Raw genomic sequence first — 20,987 nt, forward strand, 5'->3', positions numbered from 1 at the left:
GTGCCCGAGGTCCCGTAGCCGCCCAGCCCTCAGGCTAACGCGTGGCCTAGAAGGCACGGGGCCTGCACTCTGCCAGCTCTGGCTCTCACTGTGACTTTGGGCTGGGTACTCAGCCCCCCCCCCAGTCTCTGATCTCTCTTTGCCTAACGCTCCACCTGCAGAGAGAGGGCTTGGGGAGGGGTCTGAGAAAAGGGGCTGTTACTTGCAGGTGAGTGGGCGATTATTAATGCGGCTTCCTAGTGTGGGGGGTGGGGCGGGGCTCTCGAAGTTCTTTAAACTGAGGTGGTCCAGCTGCTGCTCCACGCTCAGAGGCTGGGACCCAGGCTGGGGCAGGCCGCGGGAGCGGGTGGGAGCAGGAGAGAGGGCAGCCCCGGGAGGGCCGACCGAGGTGGGTGCCCAGTGATGGGGGCTGGGTTCGCAGCTGCCAGTGTGGCGGTGGGCGTAAACCTGGGGTCTGCCGTGGGCAGTGAGGCCTTGGCCAAGTTCCCTCCCCTCGCGAGCCTCAGTTTCCCCCAGGAAACTGCAGATCTGGGTTTGGACCTCTGTGATGTGTCCTCCCGCCTCCATGGGAGGGGGATGCTCTGCCCTGGGCCCAAGGCCTGGCCAGGCGCAGAGTCAGCTACACACAAACACGGGCAGGGGGAGCCCACGCCCGCAGCGTGTGGCCCTGTCGTTAGAAAGTTCTGACCCACAGCCGGTGATGTTCCAGCACGTCCGGCCACTGGGACGGGCCGGCTGACCCCTCAGCCAGCTGGGCCGGACTCCAGGCACTTTCTCCCCTCCTCCCGAGTCCTGCCGTGCTCGCACCCTCAGCCTTCCAGGGCGGGCGGCAGGGCAGGAATGGGCGCCCAGCGAAGCGAGCGTGCGCCGGAACCAGCCCTGTTGTCCTGGCGATGGCTGGTGTCCCAGGCACCCACGGGGGCAATTAGAGAGTGTGGGCGGGGGTTTCCATGGTGGCAGTCCCAAGGGGTTGCAGGAAGGCTTCAGCGGGGGACAAGGGCCGGCGGGACCTTTCTTCTTTGTCCTGGGCACACTAGGCCTTTGTCCCCGCCTGGCTTGCCCTGCCCTCTCTGAAAACAGGGCAAGGATTGTGGGTGGGGTGTAGACCTGGGTTAAGGCCCCCTATTCGGTGGGGGGGGGGTCCTGAACCAGACTTAGGGGAGGGGCAGAATAGGACATAAACCCCACTTCTGGGCCCAGCACCCACTTGGGGATCCCTGCTCCCACAGGTGCTACCTGCCCCTAAGCGGCTGAGCAAGGCAGCTTACCGTTGGGTCCTGTGGCTGGTAAACACCTTCCAGCGGCCAATGGGCAGCCTGGGTGTGTCTGGTGGAACCGGGGCTGGACCAGGAGAGTCCGGGCTGCGTGCATGTGTGTGTGTGTGGCGAGGTGGGGACGTGGGGAGGTGGGCCGTAGGGAGGGGTAGGGAGGGGCAGCTGGTTTAGGGTTAGGGATGGAAGACATTTGATCCAACTCCAGCCAGGCTTCTGCTCAGTCAGACTTTATTCCAGGCTCCCCCCCAGGAGACCTTTGGGGTCCCCTAGCCCAGCTGGCCGCCTGACCCCCAGGCGAGCTGCTTCTGGGTCTGCAAGGGGGCAGCTCTGTGGGCTGACGGTAGGCCTGGGCCCCCGCGCCCCTGTCTGTGGCCTTCCTTCGTCCTGCGCCTGGCATAGTTGGTGGTGAGGAACGAGTGCAGAAAACAAGATGAAGCCGGTATAGCTAAGCTGACTCAAAACGGAGTCTGTACCATCTAGCTGGCACAGCGGGTTCATGAGGAAATTATTTTACTTTAGCCTGAGGACTTAAACTCGTGAACTTTTCATTTGCACATCAACGCCTGGAGATTTATAAATTCCTATATACAGGCCTTAGGAACAGATGAAGAACTTAGGAAAGAACGCCCGCGTGCCCAGACTGCCCGGCATCTGGCAGGCGGCCATCTCCTGCCGCCCGGAGCCTGCCGGCGCGGGCCCGCTCTTCTCGGGAAGGCGCCTCTCACGCCGGAACGCTCCGCTTTTCTTTCCTCGGGACGCTCCGGGTACTGCCTACTCATGTTTCTGGTGTGCAAACTCTAAGAATTTTGAATAAATTGTCATCGTTTATTTGTAGCCGACACCTCTCGGTTCATGTACACTTGCTGACAGGGAGAAGGCAACGGAGCCACTAAATCCCAGCGATAAAGTGCGGTGCCCGTCTGTGAGGTGGCGTCAGCCGGTCAGGCGACTGGGGTCCAGGGACACCGAGTCCATGGTACCCTCAGAGGTGGGACCTTCAGAACCGGGTGTCCAAGAAGGAGGTGGAGCCTCGATGGGACCTGGGGGGGCCCTCAATGGGGGGGCCCCTGGACCGAGTCAGGAGCCCATGGAAAGTCTTGCCTCGGGTCTGGGGCTTGCGCCGGGGCGGCCTGGGCTCTTCCGGGGGCTGCACCACGATGCGGGGCACCTCGGGCCTGGTGCCTCCCCGCACCCCTGCCAGCTGCTGGGCCTCAAAGATGGCTTGGGCCCCGGCCAGGCGGGCCTTCGGCCGCGGGGGTGGCCCGGATGTCGACTCTGGCAGCTGGGCTAGCTGGGCCTTGATCTCCCGCTGGAGGTCCTGCTCGGACAGGGTCACGCTGTGCACCTGCAGGGAGCGGTTGGTACTGAGTGTGCCTGGACCGTGGGAGGGCAGGAAGTCGCGGGGCCCCCGCGGGGCAGGTAGCGCACAGCCCCAGGAAGTGGCTGAGGGCTGATGGCTGGGCCCACCGACAGCCGCGCTACGGGAGCCGCAGCAGGCCCTTCGGCGCCCGGAGTTTTCACATGCGCTGCTGCTCAGAGGGCAGGAACCGAGCGCTCTTTCTCACTCTGACTTCCAGCTCTGGGACTCAGTTTCCCCAACTGCAGCAGGGGAGGGCGGGCAGGGGGCACCCACCTGGGACATGAAGGTCTCCTCCTGCAGCTGGGGGGAGGGGATGGCTCGAAGGGCACCAAGCGTCTCCAGGAGCCCCGGGCAGGCCTGGCGCTGTTCTGCGGTGCCCAGCGCCAGGCGCACCAGCGTCAGCCCCACGCGGAACAGCACCTTCACACCTGCGGAGCGGGAGCGCGCTCAGTGGGGCCCAGCCCTCCCTTCCTCCGTTCTGCACCTGCGGGTGCCCTCTCCTCCAGATCCTTCCGCCTCCCGAGGTCTGCGGCCACAGCCCAGCCAGGAGCAAGGACTGACAGGAGGAGGGGTGCAATTTGGGGTCACGGGTGAGCATGTCTCAGCAGCCACAGAGGCTCCGCGGCAGAGCAGCCTGCCAGGAGCCAGGGGTGACCCACAACTTCACGCCAAGCCTTCTCTCTCTGGGCCTCAGCTCCTTGTCCCTACAAGGAAGGGCTGGGGGCAGGGCAGTTGCCCATTACGGCCCTTCCAGTTCAGATCTGTGACCTTCTGGTTCCAGAGGGATTCTGGCCAGAGGGATTCTGCATCCCTAAAGCAAGAGCAGAGTGCACACAGGTGTGACCTTGGGCCATCCCCAGAATCCTCAGAATCCCTTCCAGGCAGCCTCAGGCCTGCTGAGCAGAGCAGTCAAGGGACCAGCGAGGCCTAGCCACAACTGTTACTTGTAAAGAGATGGTAGAGATGACTGGCACCTTTCTGAAAGGGAGCCCAGGGCAGTGCTTGTGCAGCAGAGAGGGCAGGGGCAGCTCAGCTGCCCTGATCAGGCCCTGCCCTGCCTCACCCTGGAGGTTGGAGGCTGGAGGGGAGGCGGCCCATGGATGGCGACTTGGACACCCATGGCCAGAGCTCTAAGCCAGCCTGGAGCCAACACGGACACAGCAGGCGTTCAATAAATGGGCTGATTGATGTCTACCATTTTTTTAGATGCAACTGCTAGACAGCCCATATGGAACAGAATGCAGGTGGGTTACTGATGGGAGAACCAAGGCAGAGTCCAATGCAGTCCTGCGCTGACTGCCCCACTCTTGGCCTGGCCCAGGCACCCACCTCTCCATGCCCGCGCCCTCAAGTCATCTGCTTGCACCCTGCGGCAGGGTCCTGCCTGGGCTCCCAGCCTCCACCTGCCCCTGCACATGTGCCCCCTCCACGGAGCACCACAAGCATCTTTAAGAGCAGCAGTCTTCCACCCTGGCTGGTGTGGCTCAGTGGATTGAGTGCTGGCTTGTGAAGGAAAGGGCTGCCAGTTCAATTCCCAGCCAAGGCACAGGCCAGGTCCCCAGTAGGGGGCGCTTGAGAAGCAACCATGCGTTGATGTTTCTCTCCCTTTCTTCCTCCCTTCCCCTCTCTCTAAAAAGGAGCAGCAGCCTCTTCCTGTCGCTCCCCTCTAACACTCACCACCTCTAACACTTACGTCCCTGGCTTTATTTTCTCTGTGGCACTGGCGACAATCTATAAATATCTTGTTAACTTCATTACAGTCGCCTTCCTTCGCCCCTGCCCAGAATGCCTGTCTGGTCACTCAGGTGGCCCCAGTGTCCAGTGACAAGCACCAAGTAGGCGCTTGGGACAGGGGGCATGTCCCCACGGTGCCAGTGCCCAAGCCCCTACACCTCAGTGATCTCCCCAGCTCCTGCCCACTCTACCTGGAGGGAGCCTCCATGGCTCCAGCCCACCCCCAGGCAGAGGCTGCCCTCTCTAAGGTGGTCTCACCGCATGGGGCAGGGACTGCCATTCGTTGCACCAGGGAAGTGTATGGCCTGGTGGCTGGGCTGTTTCGCCAGAGCTGGCAGGGTGCCATTGCCCACAGCACACCCCAGCCCCTAGACCCAGGGCAGAGCTGGCGGCCAGCTCCCTGTGTACACTGAGCACCTGAGGCTGTAGCCCTCCCCTACCACGGCCTGGGGGCTGCCCACTCACCCTCACTGAGGAAGGCGTCCCAGACACGCAGCACTGTGGGGAAAGGCAGGGAGCGGGCGAAGAGGCACAGGAACCACTCGGGCAGGTAGAGCAGGGGCCCCACGCCCACCTGCTGCAGGTGCTTGTACACGCGTGGGAACAGCCGCCGCAGCAGGGCCATGAACACCTCGGCATCCAGCTGCACGGCTTCCTGTGACCACGTCCGTCCATCAGCACTCCCCTCCCAAGGCCCAGGCCCTGCCCTCTCAGACCCAGGCCCCCATCCACCTGCCCAGACCCTCCCGCGGTGCCCCCCGGGCCCCGTCCCAGCCCTCACCATGTGGGGCCCGTAGTAGCCAGGCAGGTAGAGCTCGCAGATCTGCACCAGGCACCAGAAGGCCTCCTGGGGGGAGAGCACAGGCCATGAGTGCCCACAACGAAGGGGACCGCAGGGCGGGCAAGGGAGCACAGGGGAGGCCCTGAACACCACCTGCGGCAACTCTGGAGCTGGGAGCCTAGACTTGGTGCTGCGGGGCTCTTACTAAAGCCACCCTGTGCCCAGGGAGAGACCAACCCCTGGGCTTAGGTGGTTGGAAGTCACAGGGATCAGGGGACTGAATATGAAGGTCACAGGGCTGGGCTCACTGGGCAAGCAGTGGGAGGATCCCAAAATTCAAGCTCTGGGTTCTTGGGGTCATTGGATCAGGAATTATGGTCACAGGGTTCAGAATCAGGAGTCATGAGGTCATGTGACGACATCCAGCCTCTAAGATCACCAGGCAAGGGGCAAAGGTAAAGGGTCCTGGGTTCCTGGAGTCAAGGCTGTTGGGCTTGAAGGTGACTGAGGGTGGCAGTAATGAGGCCCTGGTTCACTAGGGCAGGACCTGGGAATCAAGTATCCCAGGTCCTGGGGTCAGGCTTCCTGGGGTTACGAGATCATGGGTCCAGGGCACAGGATTACTAGGTCCCCAGGTCACTAGGGATGGGGATCAAGGGTCCCGGATACCTGAATTTAGAGTCCCTAGGATTGGGAGTTACAGTCGCAGGGGTTGGGGAGTCAGGGCCTTGCGCCCCTAGAGCAGGGGGGAGGGCACTCACCTCCGGGGGCAGGTGCATGAGTAGCACGGCAGCCACAGGGCCCTGGGCCTGGCAGTAACCCTGTTCCGGCCGATACAGGGTGTAGGCCTTGAGTACCTGCAGGAGACCCTGCTGCCTGTGCCAGAAGACCCCATTAGGGGACAGTCCCCTGGCCATCCCTCCCCCACCCTCTGGCAGCTTCTGCCCAGGTCTCACCACCCTGGCCTTGCTGGGTCCCCAGAGATGCAAAGGCATAAAGCTGGGGGTGGGGAGGGGTGGGTGGACCAAACAACTGGGGTTGAGGCTGGGGGTCCCTGAGAGTCACTGGCCTCGTACCCGTGACCCTGGGGTGACACAAACATCTCATGCAGAGGGAACTGGCGGTGCAGGTCCCTGCCGATGGTTTCCATCCACTGTGGGTCTCCTGGGGCCTCAGCCAGTTCCTGCGGGTGGGCAGGAAGGTAGGTGTGAGGGCTCAGAGTGGGGAAGGGCTCTGGGAAGGGGAGGTGGGACCCCTGCCAACTCCTTTACCTGATAAGTACCCGGGCTGTTCTTCTGACACACGTGGGCCCCGCACAGCAGGGGCCAGCACCGGGCCCGCAGGGCTGAAGGGATGCCCTTCCGGCACTGCATCTTTACCTGCGGGTGAGGCCAAGGTCCCATCAGGCCGGCCGGGCCGGCCTCCCCTGGTCCTCTTCGCAGGCACCAAACACAACTTATCATCGGGCAAGGGCCCCTTTGGGTGGTAGGGGGAAAAGGCAGGAGGTGCTGGGACACAGGAGGGGTAAATGTTGCCGGGGCCTGGACCAAGGCAAAGGGGGATGAGCCAAGGAGGCCTGGGTGGGGTCGCTGTCCCCCTCACCTTCTTGTACCGCCGAGACATGGTCTTCTCCCAATGCGAAGTCATCTCCACCCATTTCATCTCCCTTTGGCGGATGAGGTCTACAGAAGGGCAACCTGGCCTGGGAGCACATTGCACCGGTATCCAGGTGCAGGGCAGCTGTTACCGAGAGCCCACATCTGCCACTCCCATGCAACCTGGGCAGCCACTGAGGGGGTGACCTGTCACCCAGGAGTTGCCAGTGGTTGTCATGGAGACGGGAAAGGATGTGGCTCTGATGTGGGCAGAAGCAGGAAAGACTGAAGAGGGTGTGTTGGTATGTGTTGGGGGAGGGGCTGGTTGGCTGTCCCCCAGGACAGGCACACGGACAACTCATAGGGGAAGCTGGGTGGATCGAGCCCTGTGCTAGAAGCCAGGAGTCCTGAATTTGAGCCTGGTTCTGTCACTGAGCTGCTGCGTGACCTCAGGCAAGTTCCTTTGTGTCTCTGGACTTGTTTGTTATACTGTCTGTACATTGGGAAGGGGGAGGGTAGGTGAAAGGGTGTGTGTTCTGTGATGCAGATTTGGGGTTCCTGGGCCAGAGATTAAAAGGGGAAGGATTTCTGGCTCCAAGGATGGGTGCAAACCCTGGAGGTAAGGGGTAAAAGAGACACACCTGGACACTTCATCCCAGCCCTACCATCCTTAGCATTCTACCTGGAGCCTGAGGAACCTGGCTGAGTCCCCAGACCCTCCCAGGATCCTTGAGATTGGGCCTCTCTCTAGAATTTAGCCCTCAGCCCCCACCCTCAATCCCAGTACCCTTCATCCCCTCGGGGCACCCTTCCCCACTTACCCTGGCTCCGCTGAGCTGCCCCCAATGAAGCCGTAGCGGTCAGCCTGGCGATATGGGCCTGGTCCGCTCAGCTCTGAGTCAGACCCCAGCGAGCTGGAGTCATCCTGCAGCTCACAGGGCTGCGCCAGGTCCTCACCCAGGGCCTGGGCCATGATGCCCCAGACCCCCCAGGGCAACGCGCTGAAAGATGCGGGGAGAGCCAGTGTGAGAGGCAGCTCCCGGCCAGCCTGGGGCCTGGGCTTCCATGCACCAGTCCCCAGCCGCAGGGCCTGGCTGTGGGGTCAGAGGGAGGAGGTTTCAAGTTATTTCTCCAAGACCCCTCTGTGCCCTCTTCTGGAGGGGGTTAGGCTCTGAAGGGGTGGAAAGGCCAGGCTCTGTACAGACTCAGCCCCAGGCCCAGCCCCTGTCCCCGTTAGCCCAGCTTACCTCCCTGCCGCACCTCACCTCCTCTCACTTCCTCCTCAGCCACAGCTTCAACCACCCACTGGGGGCCCCTCCCCAGTGTGTATGGGGGGGTCACCCCTTCCTCTCAGAGCCTCTTCCGGCCTACCCCAGTGCCCCTAGGCCACGGGCTCCTCCCACCCACCCCAAGGGTTGGGTGGCTGCAGGCTTGGGTTCCTGCACTGCATGCGATGGGGCCAGGGCCTGTCAGGTAGAGAGGCCAGGCTGCCTCCAGTGTTGGATCCTGACATGTAAAACACTCAATGCAGGGCCTCAGGGAGATTTATGGTGTATTTATTTATTTATTTAAAAATTTCTTTACCTCCAGAGAGAGGGAAGGGAGAGAGAAAGAGAGAGACATCGGTGTGCAAGAGATACACCCACCAGTTGCCTTGCACACATCCCCAGCTGGGAACCCGGCCCGCAACCCAGGCCTGTGCCCTGACTGGGAATCGAACTGGCAACCTTTTGGTTCATAGGCTGGTGCTTAGCCCACTGAGCCACACCAGCCAGGGCAAAAAGTAATACTTTTAACATGCACAAAATGCAGCATTTTTATGCTACTCAATAGGCAATGGTGAGACTATAAATATTAGTTTAGATTGCACCACAGGCAGCTTGAGCCAAAAATGGTCTCTGAGTTCTGCCGTCTCGGTCTGGTCAGCCGCCTGGGGGGGCCTCAGAGATTCGATAGGTAGAGGTTCTCAGTGAATGTGAGACCAGCCCCTTGCTAGCTCTGGGCCTCCTTTTCTGCAACTTAAAGGACTGAATCCAGTGTGCGGGGAAGTGATCGTCAACGTGCTCGCACCAGGTGGGAGGTGCTGCTTAGCCCCTGAAAGAGAAAAACAACTTCCACAGTACTTCCGGTCCCGTATCTTGCGAATCGGGCTGGGTAATCCCACAGGGGCAGAACCTGACTCAACCCCATCCCACAAAGTCCCGCCCATCGATCAGGCCCCGCCCCGTCACCGAGACCCCGCCTCCCGGGGCGCCATGGCGCTGCGCCCGGGTGCCAGCGGAGGCGCTATGGAGCTGGGGCAGCGGGCTCGGAGCGAGCGGGGCGGGGCGGACCAGGGAGGGCGGAAGGAGCGCCAGGCCGGAAGGAGGCGGCGGAGGGCGGGAGGCAAGAGCGGGTCCGGAGCTGCTGGGCCGGAGCGGCGGAGCCGCCATGTCCGACAGCGAGAAGCTCAACCTGGACTCTATCATCGGGCGCCTGCTGGAAGGTTGGCCGGGGGCGGGGGAGGTCGGCACCCGCCGCGCCCTGACCCCCGGCCCGGCCCGGAAGTGGCGCCAAGGCGCGCCTGCACCTCCCAGGGCCAGCTTAGACTGGGCGGGGACGGGCCGCGAGGTTCCGCGGCCGCGGCCGCCCCCCACTCGCGACGCGCCCGAGAGTCTGGGGCTGCTGGGGCACGGGGCGCAGCCCTCCTTTCCTGGGCCGGGGGCGCACGGGTTGGCCTGGTTTGGAGTGAGGGAGAAACCTGAAAAACATAGCACCCCCCCTCCTCCGCCACACCGCGGGAAAGGGTCCAGCGCTGTGGGGTCTAGGGTGGCACCCCCTGCCTCAGAGTCCCTTAGAGCGCCTTGAGGGTAGATAGGGAGGCTACCTCTTGTTCTTGGAGGCTCAGCAGCACCATCTGCCCCAGGCAAGGAGGGGCCTAGGAGGCCCTCGCGCCCCCAGAAGTGCCCATGGAGTACCCGTGTCACCCACCCTCCTCCTGCCTGAGGGACCAGGGTCCTGACGCCCATTCTGCCTCCAGTGCAGGGCTCGCGGCCTGGAAAGAATGTACAGCTGACAGAGAACGAGATCCGTGGTCTGTGCCTCAAATCCCGTGAGATTTTCTTGAGCCAGCCCATTCTTCTGGAGCTGGAGGCACCCCTCAAGATCTGCGGTGAGACCCCTGCCCAGCCCCTTTTGCTTCCTGAAGGTGGCATTGGCTCATCAAATCCCTGGATCCTTCTTATCTTGAGCCCAACCCTGGCCCTGGGTTCAAGCCTAGACCCTGAACCCAGTGCTGACCTGGTTCCCTGGGTCACAGGTGATATCCATGGCCAGTACTACGACCTTCTGCGGCTGTTCGAATATGGGGGCTTCCCTCCAGAGAGCAACTACCTCTTCCTGGGGGACTATGTAGACCGGGGCAAGCAGTCGCTGGAAACCATCTGCCTGCTGCTGGCCTATAAGATCAAGTATCCCGAGAATTTCTTCCTGCTCCGTGGGAACCACGAGTGTGCCAGCATCAACCGCATCTATGGCTTCTATGATGAGTGTGAGTGGCTTCGTGCCCGGGGCTGCCCCATGCCTGAAGAGCTCTCCCTGTCTTCGGTGGCAGTCTCATGTTGGCCTGGTGGTAGGGTGGGATCTGTGTCTGACAGCTGCTAGACTGTGAGCCATGTGAAGGCAGGATCCTGCCCTCCTGTCTTAGGGTCCGGCACCCAGCAGGGATATGGTAAATGGTTGCTGACGGAAGGGGTGTTCACATTCTAATGTAGGGCCCTGTCTGGTGACACTCCCTCTAGTACATCTGTTACCTAAGCATTTAGGATGCCTAGCTGGACGGGACTCTGCTGGCCAGGAGCTGAGATAAACCAGACCTGGTATTGGCCTGGTCCTGCTCATTGGGTAGGGGTGGGTACCAACCCTGACATTGTTCTGGACTAGAACTCGGGTTCTGTAGACTCAGCTGCTGTAGAATTCCTCCTGAAGGCTGGGAAGCAGCGGGGTGGGCATAAGGGTTCCCTTCTTGCCTTCCACACTCTTCTAGCTGTGTCTGGGGGCCCTGGGGGCCTTAGCATGAGCTGTCTCCTTCCTCTGTGCAGGCAAGAGACGCTACAACATTAAACTGTGGAAAACCTTCACCGACTGCTTCAACTGCCTGCCGATCGCTGCCATTGTGGACGAGAAGATCTTCTGCTGCCATGGAGGTGAGGGTGGCTCTGGGGCACCTGCTGAGGGACTTTATGGGAAGAAAAGCCCAGCCACATCCCTGAGGCCTAGGGAAGAAGCTGTCAGCTGGAGGCCTTGTTCCCAGTCGCCTGGAACAGCCCTCCCTGCCTGGGGTCTGGGCTGGGATCACTTATTTATTGCAGGGTGTTTCCCTGCTCCCCAGTGTTAGGTTGTACTCTCCGCCATTTTAGCCTCAGGATTGTGCATGGAATTTGCTTGTTCTATCTAGGGAGCTCTATGCTCCCGAGGGGCAGGGACTGGAAGAGGCATAAGGCGAGGAGTCCTGCCTGCCTGGGCTCCCGGAAGTCCAGGAGAGGGCCTGAAGGTCGGGGCAGAGGCTGACTAGCCTGGGCTTTCTGGAGGAGGGAGGGGTCCTTATTTTGAGGCTTGAGGAAGTGATGTGTCCTCTGCACCCCCCAGGCCTGTCCCCAGACCTGCAGTCCATGGAGCAGATTCGGCGTATCATGCGGCCCACAGATGTGCCCGACCAGGGGCTATTATGTGACCTGCTGTGGTCTGACCCTGACAAGGATGTGCAGGGCTGGGGCGAGAACGACCGTGGTGTCTCCTTTACCTTTGGAGCTGAGGTGGTGGCCAAGTTTCTGCACAAGCATGACTTGGACCTCATCTGTCGGGCACACCAGGTGGGCTGGCAGCTCTGGTCCAGGTGGGAGTAGGGCCTGGGCAGTCAGCACCTGCATAACTAACTGCCCCATCCTTGTCCAGGTGGTAGAAGATGGCTATGAGTTCTTTGCCAAGCGGCAGCTGGTGACACTCTTTTCAGCTCCCAACTACTGTGGCGAGTTTGACAATGCAGGCGCCATGATGAGTGTGGACGAGACACTCATGTGCTCTTTCCAGGTGGGGATGGGGGAGGAAGGGGCAGGAAGGGGCAGGTGGCCCCATGGCTCAGCCCTGTGACCCTGACCAGCGTTGTCTCTTTTAGATCCTCAAGCCCGCCGACAAGAACAAGGGGAAATACGGGCAGTTCAGTGGCCTGAACCCTGGTGGCCGGCCCATCACCCCACCCCGGAACTCCGCCAAAGCCAAGAAATAGTGATCACGAGCCCGCCCTCTGCCCCAGATGGTGGATTGTACAGAAACCACGTAGCCATGGGGGGTCATGCTGGCCTCCCAGCCCTGCTAATCACAGGGACACGGAGCCTTGGTGTACTTTTTTTTTTCTTTTTTTAAATGAATCAATAGCAGCGTCCAGTCCTCCAGGGCTCCCTCTGCCTGTGCCTTGGTGGCTACAGGCAGGATCCTGGGGCTGAGGCTGCAGCTCAGGGCAAAGCAGGGCCAGATTGTGGGTCTCCAGCCTTGCTTGGCCTCAGGGCTGGCAGCTGCATCCCGAACAACCCATCTGGTCTCTTGAATAAAGGTCAAAGCTGGATTCTTGCCTTGGCCTGTCTCCCTTGTCCCAGACCCACTTGGGAGGGCAGGCTTGCTGGACATGGGGCCCCGGCCGCATGTTGAGGCCCACGGGGTCTCCTAGAATTCCTAGCCAGGGCCAAAGAATATTGAAAAAGCAAGAGCAGTCTGCCAGCCATAGGAGATCCCAGAGGTATGCCAAGGGTCTCGGGGGAAGAGACAGCATGATAGGCAGGAAAGGTGGGTTGGCAGGGGCAGCAGCCCCACTGTGCTTTTTCTTAGGGAAGGCAAGTGTCCAGCTTTGGCTGCAAGGTTGGAAGGTGGACCTTCCTTCAGTGCCAAGCCTGGAAACAGACATGATTGGTTGGAGGTTAGGGGGACATGACAGGGCCCAGACCAGTTTCCAATAGCCAGTCAGGACAAGGGGACACAGCAGGACCAGCCAGCTATGCCCCCGGCTGGTGCTGGCAGTGGGGGGGCCACGGCTCCATGTAGTCATGGCCTCTGGACACAGAGGTTTCTCAGTTCAGCCTTCGCCCTCGCTGTCTTCAGCCAGCACAGGGCTGGGGTGCAGTGGGGAGTGTCCCTGGCCCAGGATGGAGCCAAAGAACAATGAGCGGAACTGGAAGAAAAGGACGCTGAGTGAGCCATGGAGACTGCTCCCTCCTGGCCTCCCATCCCTGGTCTCCACCTCCAGCCCCTACCTTCTTGGGTGGGGGGGTCCCAGGCACTGTACTGAGCTCAGCCTCAGTTTCATCTTCCTCCTCAGAGTGGCAGGGGGACTGGAGGCCAGGTGAGAGGGAAATGGAGGGGAGTGTCCGTGAGCTCTCACTGCCCACAGTGGTTTCCATGGCGATCATGTAAGAGTCAATGTCGTCATTGGCAAAGTCATCCAGGTGGGGGGTGCTGCAAGGTAGAGATGATGTCAGTGAAAAATGAAAAGACAGAAGGCAGAGCCCACCATGGAGGGCTGGGGGTGGGGGGTTGCTGTGGGGGCCTCGCGAGCTCTGGTGATCTCTCAGTTTTATTACTTCCTGATTTGGTTGGAGGAGAGAGGATATAGGGGTTAAGTGGCAACTTCCTGGAGGGGGTGGGCCTGGAATCATTTGGTCAGAGTTTGGGTGGGGGCCTGAGGGAGGCATCCTGGGGTCCAGTCTCGCTCAGCTGGGGGAGGGGTGCAGCGAGTCTGGTGAGCTGGGCCACTTGGAGCCCAAGCCCCTACCTTCCCAGGAGACAGGAGCTGGAGAGCACTAGGGCCCAGGGATCTGCTGGGCGGGTGGCCAGACCGAACTTCCTCTGCTGAACTATACCGGGCCCATCCTCCCCAACCCACCTGCCCTTCCAGCCACCTGCTTCCCACCCCACGTAGCCCCTCGCCTCCAGCAGCCCCCTTTCCCTCCTTGCCTGGGAGGCGGCTCAGAGGGGAGGCCTCAGCCAGAGAAGGAAGCTAGCCTGACCTTGGGGACACTTCCCTGGGTGGGAGGGATCTCTGAGCACAGCTGACCAGGAAGGCTGAGCCTGTGGGGCTGGAAGCTGTGAGCACTGCAGGGGCTGGGGCCTGACAGGAAGTATCTGCGTGTGCGGAGGGGGGAGAGGGCAAGCAGCAGGCTCGGGCCAGGGTGCACAGAGGTGAGGACAGGAGTGGACCTGGGGGAACCCTCACCTGTGAGCCTGGAGCTGAGGCGCTGGCCGGCGGACCTCTAGGGAGTGCAGGTCCTGGGAGTTCGGGGATGGATCCGAGAGCGTGGCCAGGACAAAGTGGCCATCCAGCAGAGAGTCGCTGATGGCAAAGATGGCTGGCCTGGGCAGGTGATAGGTCCCAAACAAGGTAAGGGTCCTTTGGCTCCTGACCCCAGAGCCCTCCCCTCCCTGTCCTGAGGCTGGGCATTACCTGCCAGGGGTATCGAAGTGAATGCTAAGAGACAGGTTTGCCGACTCTGCGAAGCTCAGGAGCCCCTGAGGGGAGGGGCAGAACAGTTGAGGCCCTGGGCCCGGCACGGCGGTCAGGGCGGTCAGGGTATGGGGAGCTCACCCGGAACTCTTTGAGGCAGAAAGTGATGGCCACCCCTTCCTGGGCCTGCAGCTGCTGGAAGTCCTCTTCTCCAATGCTCATCTCAGTCATCATGGCTTTGACGGTGCTGTCTGTGCGGGCAGGAACAGGAAGAACCTGAGCCCATCGGTCCCAGCCCCTCCCACCCCAGCCCTGCTGCCCATCCCCGGCCCTGTCCAGCTCTCTCACCTGCCTCTTCATCCTGGTAGCTGCGCAGGATGACCCTGCGGCCACGGCTAACGCCCAGCGTCACTTCAGCCAGTGCAAGGGGGAAGGGCAGGATGGCCTCCCCCAGAACCCTGTGAAGAGGACACAGCATTACACTTAAGGCTTGGCCCTGCTCGGTGGCTTTGCTCTCAGAGGACCTGAGGCAGGGCAGTGACGTGTTCACTGGCACTGTAGGGGAAAGGCCATGGGCCAGGCCCAGCATGCCCCAGGAAGGAGAACATGCCCCATGAGACGCTCCCAGGCTGTCATGGGAGTGAAATCCACTGCAAAGGACAGGCAGATGAAACTAGAGTCCAGAGAAGGCAGCAGGAAGGATGGGCTGCGCCCAGCAGGCAGCACCTGCCCATCCAGGCATAGGAAACCACATCCATGCTGTACTTATGAATTTGGCCTTCAGAAAGAGCCCTTACATCCTTGTTTTTTAGGTGTACACGGGTGATAGTTACAAATGATATAATCTAGAATTAGCCTCAAGACAATTGAGACAGAAGCTGGCACCTGCTTTTTTATTTTTAAAAGGTTTTATTTATTTTTAGAGAGGGGGGAGGGAGAAAGAGGGAGAGAAACATCGATGTGTGGTTGCCTCTCAAGCGCCCCCTACCGAGGACCTGGCCAGCAACCCAGGCGTGTGCCCTAACTGGGAATCAAAGCTGTGACCTTTTGGTTCACAGGCTGGAGCTCAATCCACTGAGCCACACCTGCCAGGGCTGGTATCTGCTTTTATAGATCCTTAAAATTGTCCATGAGAAAAAGAGGGGATAGTACTCATTAAGAGAGAAATAGCCTCAAAATCCAGACCAGAGGTGACAGCCTTTCCTCTTTCTTTACCCAAAAGAGCCCTATCAACTGAACTTGGAAAATCAGACTGTAGAGACCCAAAGGGACCTTCAGGTTACTACTTACGGCTATCTAAAGAAATGGACAAGACCTTGGGCTACTTGAATGCCAAAAGCACCAGCACGGGCAGGAAGGGAGCCACTCTTCCGCACTGGTCTTTGCCTGGGGCCTGTGCCTGGACTGGAGTCCCCATCTCCCAGGCCGGGCACAGCCCTGGGTGCTCAGATTGCCCAGAATGGTTCCAGCCCCAGAGCTGCCTGTTTAGGCCGTCACCCTCGACCACGACCCTCACCCCCAACCTGCAGCCTCCTGCCTTTCCCTGAAGACTTCTTAAAACTAGAGAGAGAGCAGGTAGGAAGACAGGCACCTGGGGATGGGGAACATCCCCAGAAGGATAACCAAGCCAGGGAGAGGTTTTGAGCCCCTGAGCCTGAGCCACAAAGCTTAAAGACGGACCTTCACAGCTTCTCAGGCCAGAGACCTAAGAGAGAAGTTAGAATGGGTCTTACTGGCCAGAAAGCCAAGCCAGACACTTGGCATGGAGAATAGAGGCTCCTGAAGACAGTGAGCAGCCCACAGCAAGGGAGCCCCTGTGTCTCCACTCAGCCTCTTCCCCTGAAGCGCCAGAAAAGGGCTGATGAATGCTGAGGCTCACAGAAACCCTGTAGGGGGAATGGTAGAGGTGCCTTCTTAAGGCCCCAAAGAAGGAAGACATAGACCCAGGGCTCAGCTTTTGGGGAGGGGTGTACTTACTTTGCTGGGGCTCGGAGCACGTGGGGGCAGGAGGCTGGGTCGAAGACAGCCTGCAGGGACTCACAGTCCTGGAAGGACAGGTTGTGAGTCTTCCTTACCCCTGGACAGGCAGACAGGGTCTCAGAGGGCCTCGCCAACCTCCACCCTCACACCCTGGGGACCCCCTGGCTGGCCAGCTGCCCACTCACCATATTTGCAGTGCAGCTGGACCACCAGGCGGCTGCTCCTGCTGTTCATGGAGATGCAGCATTTCTCCACGGTCTTCTCCAGCATCGTCAGCGAGCGGAAGACGGACACGAACGACTAAGTAGGGGAAACACATCGGGCCGGCACTGCACCTCCACCGACCAGCTCTCACATCCCCTGCACGCCCTGTCCCCATCACGGGCTCAGCACTGTCATAGGAGGGAGTTCCCTCGACATATTGGACATTTACACACTTCTAGGATTTTGTTCATGCTGCTCCTCAGTTGGAACACCTTGAAAGGCCTACTTGAATGTCACCACTCTCTACAGGTCCCTGGTAGGGACCCATCACCCTCTCCCTGTCTGCCGTTCCCCGCTAGGGATGTCTTCACTATATCCCTTAATGCACTGTGCACCAGGCTGCCCCTGCGCACACATCTCTCCCCAGTTAGCATCGATTGGTGCCCCAGCGCAGGTAAACTGCTGGTGGGGCTCGGGGCGGGGGATGCAGTGCGGCAGGGGAGGGAAGGGCCTCACCTTCATCAGGATCTTACAGCGTGGTGGGTCCTGACCAGGGGCGGCCACCTGGTACAGCTGGAAGAAGAGCGGGGCAAAGAGGAAGCAGGCATAGGCCGAGCGGGAGGAGTTCACAGTCCGGAGGGAGAGCTGGGCCAGGAAAAGCAGGAAGAGGGATGCAGCCGGGGGCAACGACAGGCGCAGCCCTCTGGCCTGCTCTTGCTCACACACTTGTCCTAAAGTCCTGTACCTCCACCATCACCTGCTGAAATCCTTTGTCCCCTCCCAAGCATCGTACATCATCTCCATGAAGCCCTCCCTGGGTTGCTCTCAGCAACTGCTCCCACCGCCAAGCGCTTTACACGGCTCTCAGCACACTCTGCCTTTTCCCCTCATCGTCGCCACCCTCCACCTGGCCCTTCTGGGACGGCCACTGCTCTCAATTCACACACAGGCCCGGGAAGATGACAGGGCCCAAACCCATGCCCCAGCACCAGGGGTTGGAAACTGAAATTCAGCTGACAAATTCGTCCACGGGCTTCCTAACGGGCGCAGGGGTCACTCAGGCCCAGCTTACGGCTCCCTGTTGGAATCCCACCCATCCCCACACCCCAGGCCCTCACCCCGTCTTCCAGCGGCTCCAGGTAGAGCTCATCACCGATGCGGGACAGAGAGTGGACGGCCTTGCCGAGCACTGCGAGGGCGGAGAAGAACCGGGCGTTAGGTTGGCGCCTCGGACGGTCCCACGTGCCCCCGCCCCCAAGCCAGCCCCAGCTCACCCTTCACGTTGCCGCCCGCGACCAAACACTTCATGCCGCCTCCAACCCCGAGGCCGGGCCTGGCCGGCGACTGGGCTGAGTCTGGCGGCTAGCCGGCGGCGGGCCGGCGGCGGGCTCCGACCGGACCCCAGGGCGGATCCCCTCCGGGCCTCCCCAACCGTGGATGGCCCGGGTTCTCTTCGCGCGCGCCGCCCCTGACAGCCCCGCCCCAGCCTCCTCATTGGTCCACACACCAGGGCCTCCGTCACGTGAGGAAAACGTCCGCGGTTTCCGCGGTCACGTGACGGAATCCGTAGCAGCGGTCCTTGTCACGTGAGTGGGAAGCTCCCGGTGCAGACGTCCTTCGCTCGGTCTCGGTAGCCAGGCCTGCCCGAGCCCCTGGGCACCCCTCGCGAGGGGGTCCCGCGGCGGCGGCGCACCCGAGCGCGAGGAGCACAGAGGACGCAGCTCCCGGGTGTGTGTGTGGGGGAGCTCGCTTGAGTCACCGGTTTAGTACGGATTTCCTGGGTGTCCGTCGGGGATACAAGGTCGAAACACGACCGTCCGCACCCAACCCGGGCCGGGGACTCGGATGCAAGCATCAAGCGCCAGCACTCAAAAGAGACGAAAGCCATTGCAGCCGCATCCCGCTGGGAGAGGTGGCTGTGCATCCTGGCTTGGAGTACCCTTCGTGGATCGTGTGCTTTACTCTGTGGCGAGAGACGTGGGTCTGTGAGCCCCGCAGAAGGGTGGAGCTGCCAACTGCAAGGGACACGAATGAGAAGCACTGGAAACGTTGCATTTTAGGAGGGTAGCTTCGTGCTTATGTGGCCATTGAAAAAAACTTCTGGCCCTGGTGGGTGTGTCTTAGTGGATTGAGCGCCGGCCTGCGAAGCAAGAGGTTGTCTGTTCCATTCCCAGTCAGGGCACGTGCCTGGGTTGAGGGCCAGGTCCCCAGTAGGGGGCGCAGGAGAGGCAGCCACACATTGATGTTTCTCTTCCTCTTCCTTCTCCTCTAAGAATGAATACAATCTTTTTTAAAAAAAGAAAAAATCTGGACTGTGCAAAAGAAACGGTTTCATCAGCTAGGGATGTCTCCTGGGCCCTGGGCCTCAGTTCCTCTGTGTAATGTGGAAGGAAAGTCCTTTGGGGACTCGCTGACCTCTGGTTTCCCGCAACATGAACGTTCTGGTGCTTTGAAGGGCCCGAGACATCCCTGCCATACTTGAGGGTGGGCTTTGGCCTTGCCCCTCTCGTACAGTCTGCAGCGAGGGGAATATATTTGCGGACCCCTTGCCCTCCATCCCTTAAGCTGTGATTGTGGACCTCACCTTGTTTTCCCCTGTCCTTGCCCTCAGCTCCCCACCCTCACCAGGCTTCCTTAGAGCACGGGGTGAGGTTACTGGGGATCCGTGTAAATGGTGCCGCCTCTCTGCAGGCATTTAGGTCAGTAAACTGGGAGTCATCCTTGACCTCACCCTCCCTCACCCCACATACTGCAATTCTTTGGCAAGCCCTATCTCTGTCTCCCAAACAGATGGCACCTTTAACCTTCCTCTCCATCTCCAGAGCCACCTGGCTCAGGACACAGTTGTCTCTCGCCTGGCGGACCCACTGTAGGAGCTCTTGGAGTGGTCTCCTGCCTTCAGCCAGTCTCCTCCAGTCCGCTGTCCATACAGCACCAATGTGACCTTTCTAAAATGTTGTGTCACACTTCTCCCTTGTTTAGACCCTCCAGTGGTTTCCAACTGCTACACTTGCCATAAAATTGAAACTTTTTACCCTGATCTGCAGGAGCCACCTCAGCCACCTCCTCACCTGTCTCTGGCCACCTTGGCAGCAGCCTGTCAGTTCTCTGAATCCACCACACCCTCTTCCACCTTGGGATCTCTCCGGAGGCTAGTCTCACCCCTGGAATTCAGCTCTTCCCCCTTCTCACGTGCTGGCTCCTCCTTTTCCTAGGGCTCAGCTTCAGTTGCCTGTCATTAGGCCTCTACCCCTGCCCCCTCCTCTCTTGCGAAGCCCTTGCTCTGGGTTAGTCACAGCACTTAGCACAACTCAACAGTATTTCCCGTGTGAAATATGTTTATTTAATGGCTGTCACCTCCACTGCTATGTGAGCTCGTGAGCACAGGGACCATGTCCATTTTGTTTTTTGCTGTATCCTTGTGCCTCACCCAGGGCTGATGGACATACATGTGTTCAGTGGATAAATATGTGATCCAATGAAGCTGAGCTGTTTCCGAGTCACTCTTAGCATAACCCTCTGCCCACAGCGCCCCCTCTTCTAGGGACAAGAGCTGCCCCCCACATTCTGTCAGAAGAACAAAAGAACCTGGCACAACTATTCTCTTCCTTACCTGTCCTCCTCGCTGGATCTGTCCCTGTCTTTGACCCCAGTGCAAGTCAGAGCGGCCCCCAACCTCTCCACCTCATGCCTGCTCACTGGAACAGGAGACAGAAGCTAAAGCTCCCTGGAAGGCCAGGGGCAAAAGCTCTGAATAATCACGCAGTCGGGTCTGCCCCTGGCCCATAGGGATGGAGGGCCCTGTGGCCTTGAAGTCTTTGGAGCAAGTCCCTGGGGGAAGAGAGAGAGACAAACTCATCAGGACTTTGCTTCGGTCATGCACGCACCTGCCAGAAGTTGAAATCAAGGGCTCAGACAAAGAAAGAAGCCTAGAGCTGAGAGTGAGGAAGTGTGGGTTTTTCACCAGTGCTTCAATACGGACTCACTGTGTGACTTTGTGCTGGTCCCTCCCTGTCTCTGTGGCTGTTGGTGGCAAAAGAGGCTCACTGAGGTGCCCCTCATCTGTCCACAGCTCTGGAGAGGTGCTGTAACTGGCTGTCGGGCTTCCCCCAGGCTATGGGGCTGGAAGGGAGCCCAAGAGCCTGGGGTCGAGCAGCCTCTCCAGACTTGGAGTCGGCACAGCCCATAACGCCTCTCGGGTCCCGAAGGGAGGATGCACAGTGGGGCACGAGGGCCTCAGAACTGCTAGTATCTCTTGGTGCGGGGCAGGGGATGAGCATAGGGACCCAAAGACAACTTGGGATCTGCGCCAGAAGGCAGGGGGCCTGGGTGAGTCCCAGTCCTACTGACAGAGAGCCTCAAGCAAGTCAAGGCCCTTCTCTGGGCCTCAGTTTCCTCTTGATAAAATGAAGGCATTGGATGACCTGCTCCCTCAGGACCCTTTCAAGCCCTAGATTCTTAGTCTTCACCCTACCCCACAGTAGAGGTAGCTTCCTGCAAGCACAGAAGTGTGTGGGAATGCGGGAGGGGTGGAGATGGAACTGAGAAAGGTGCTTACCGTTTCAGACTCTAAAAAGAACTCGCTGTTGGG

The 20,987-nt window shown here is 60.1% G+C and overlaps 3 protein-coding genes across 6 annotated transcripts; 1 reads left to right on the plus strand and 2 right to left on the minus strand.

Annotated features, from left to right (window-relative positions):
- Positions 1-1,579: 1,579 nt before the first annotated feature.
- Positions 1,580-7,732, minus strand: TBC1D10C (TBC1 domain family member 10C). 4 transcript variants are annotated; one of them, XM_054570546.1, is made up of 9 exons: positions 7,566-7,732; positions 6,752-6,851; positions 6,421-6,528; positions 6,226-6,332; positions 5,911-6,025; positions 5,150-5,215; positions 4,834-5,023; positions 2,908-3,062; positions 1,580-2,619 (listed from the first exon to the last, which is right to left on the minus strand). In XM_054570546.1, exons 1-9 carry the CDS (start codon positions 7,715-7,717, stop codon positions 2,272-2,274), a joined length of 1,341 nt encoding a protein of 446 aa, XP_054426521.1. In that variant the 5' UTR covers positions 7,718-7,732; the 3' UTR covers positions 1,580-2,271. The 4 variants fall into 4 exon arrangements, with proteins under 4 accessions (XP_054426521.1, XP_054426522.1, XP_054426523.1 ...); XM_054570547.1 differs by having other exon boundaries at positions 5,150-5,225; positions 5,897-6,025; positions 7,566-7,717; XM_054570548.1 differs by lacking the exon at positions 4,834-5,023 and having other exon boundaries at positions 2,358-2,619; positions 5,911-6,021; positions 7,566-7,717.
- Positions 7,733-9,100: 1,368 nt separating this feature from the next.
- Positions 9,101-12,323, plus strand: PPP1CA (protein phosphatase 1 catalytic subunit alpha). The gene is made up of 7 exons (XM_054570803.1): positions 9,101-9,229; positions 9,764-9,895; positions 10,043-10,273; positions 10,824-10,928; positions 11,371-11,594; positions 11,677-11,811; positions 11,897-12,323. Exons 1-7 carry the CDS (start codon positions 9,175-9,177, stop codon positions 12,005-12,007), a joined length of 993 nt encoding a protein of 330 aa, XP_054426778.1. The 5' UTR covers positions 9,101-9,174; the 3' UTR covers positions 12,008-12,323.
- A 129-nt stretch (positions 12,324-12,452) lies between these two features.
- Positions 12,453-17,707, minus strand: RAD9A (RAD9 checkpoint clamp component A). The gene is made up of 11 exons (XM_054570802.1): positions 17,671-17,707; positions 17,515-17,585; positions 16,913-17,041; positions 16,378-16,492; positions 16,190-16,289; positions 14,561-14,670; positions 14,354-14,463; positions 14,213-14,277; positions 13,985-14,122; positions 13,026-13,227; positions 12,453-12,943 (listed from the first exon to the last, which is right to left on the minus strand). Exons 1-11 carry the CDS (start codon positions 17,702-17,704, stop codon positions 12,848-12,850), a joined length of 1,170 nt encoding a protein of 389 aa, XP_054426777.1. The 5' UTR covers positions 17,705-17,707; the 3' UTR covers positions 12,453-12,847.
- Positions 17,708-20,987: the final 3,280 nt, after the last annotated feature.

This window comes from Pteronotus mesoamericanus, unplaced genomic scaffold (genome assembly GCF_021234165.1).
Source record: "Pteronotus mesoamericanus isolate MK-2021 breed Mesoamerican mustached bat unplaced genomic scaffold, CSHL_Meso_final contig_214, whole genome shotgun sequence".
NCBI classification, from domain to species: Eukaryota; Metazoa; Chordata; class Mammalia; order Chiroptera; family Mormoopidae; genus Pteronotus; species Pteronotus mesoamericanus.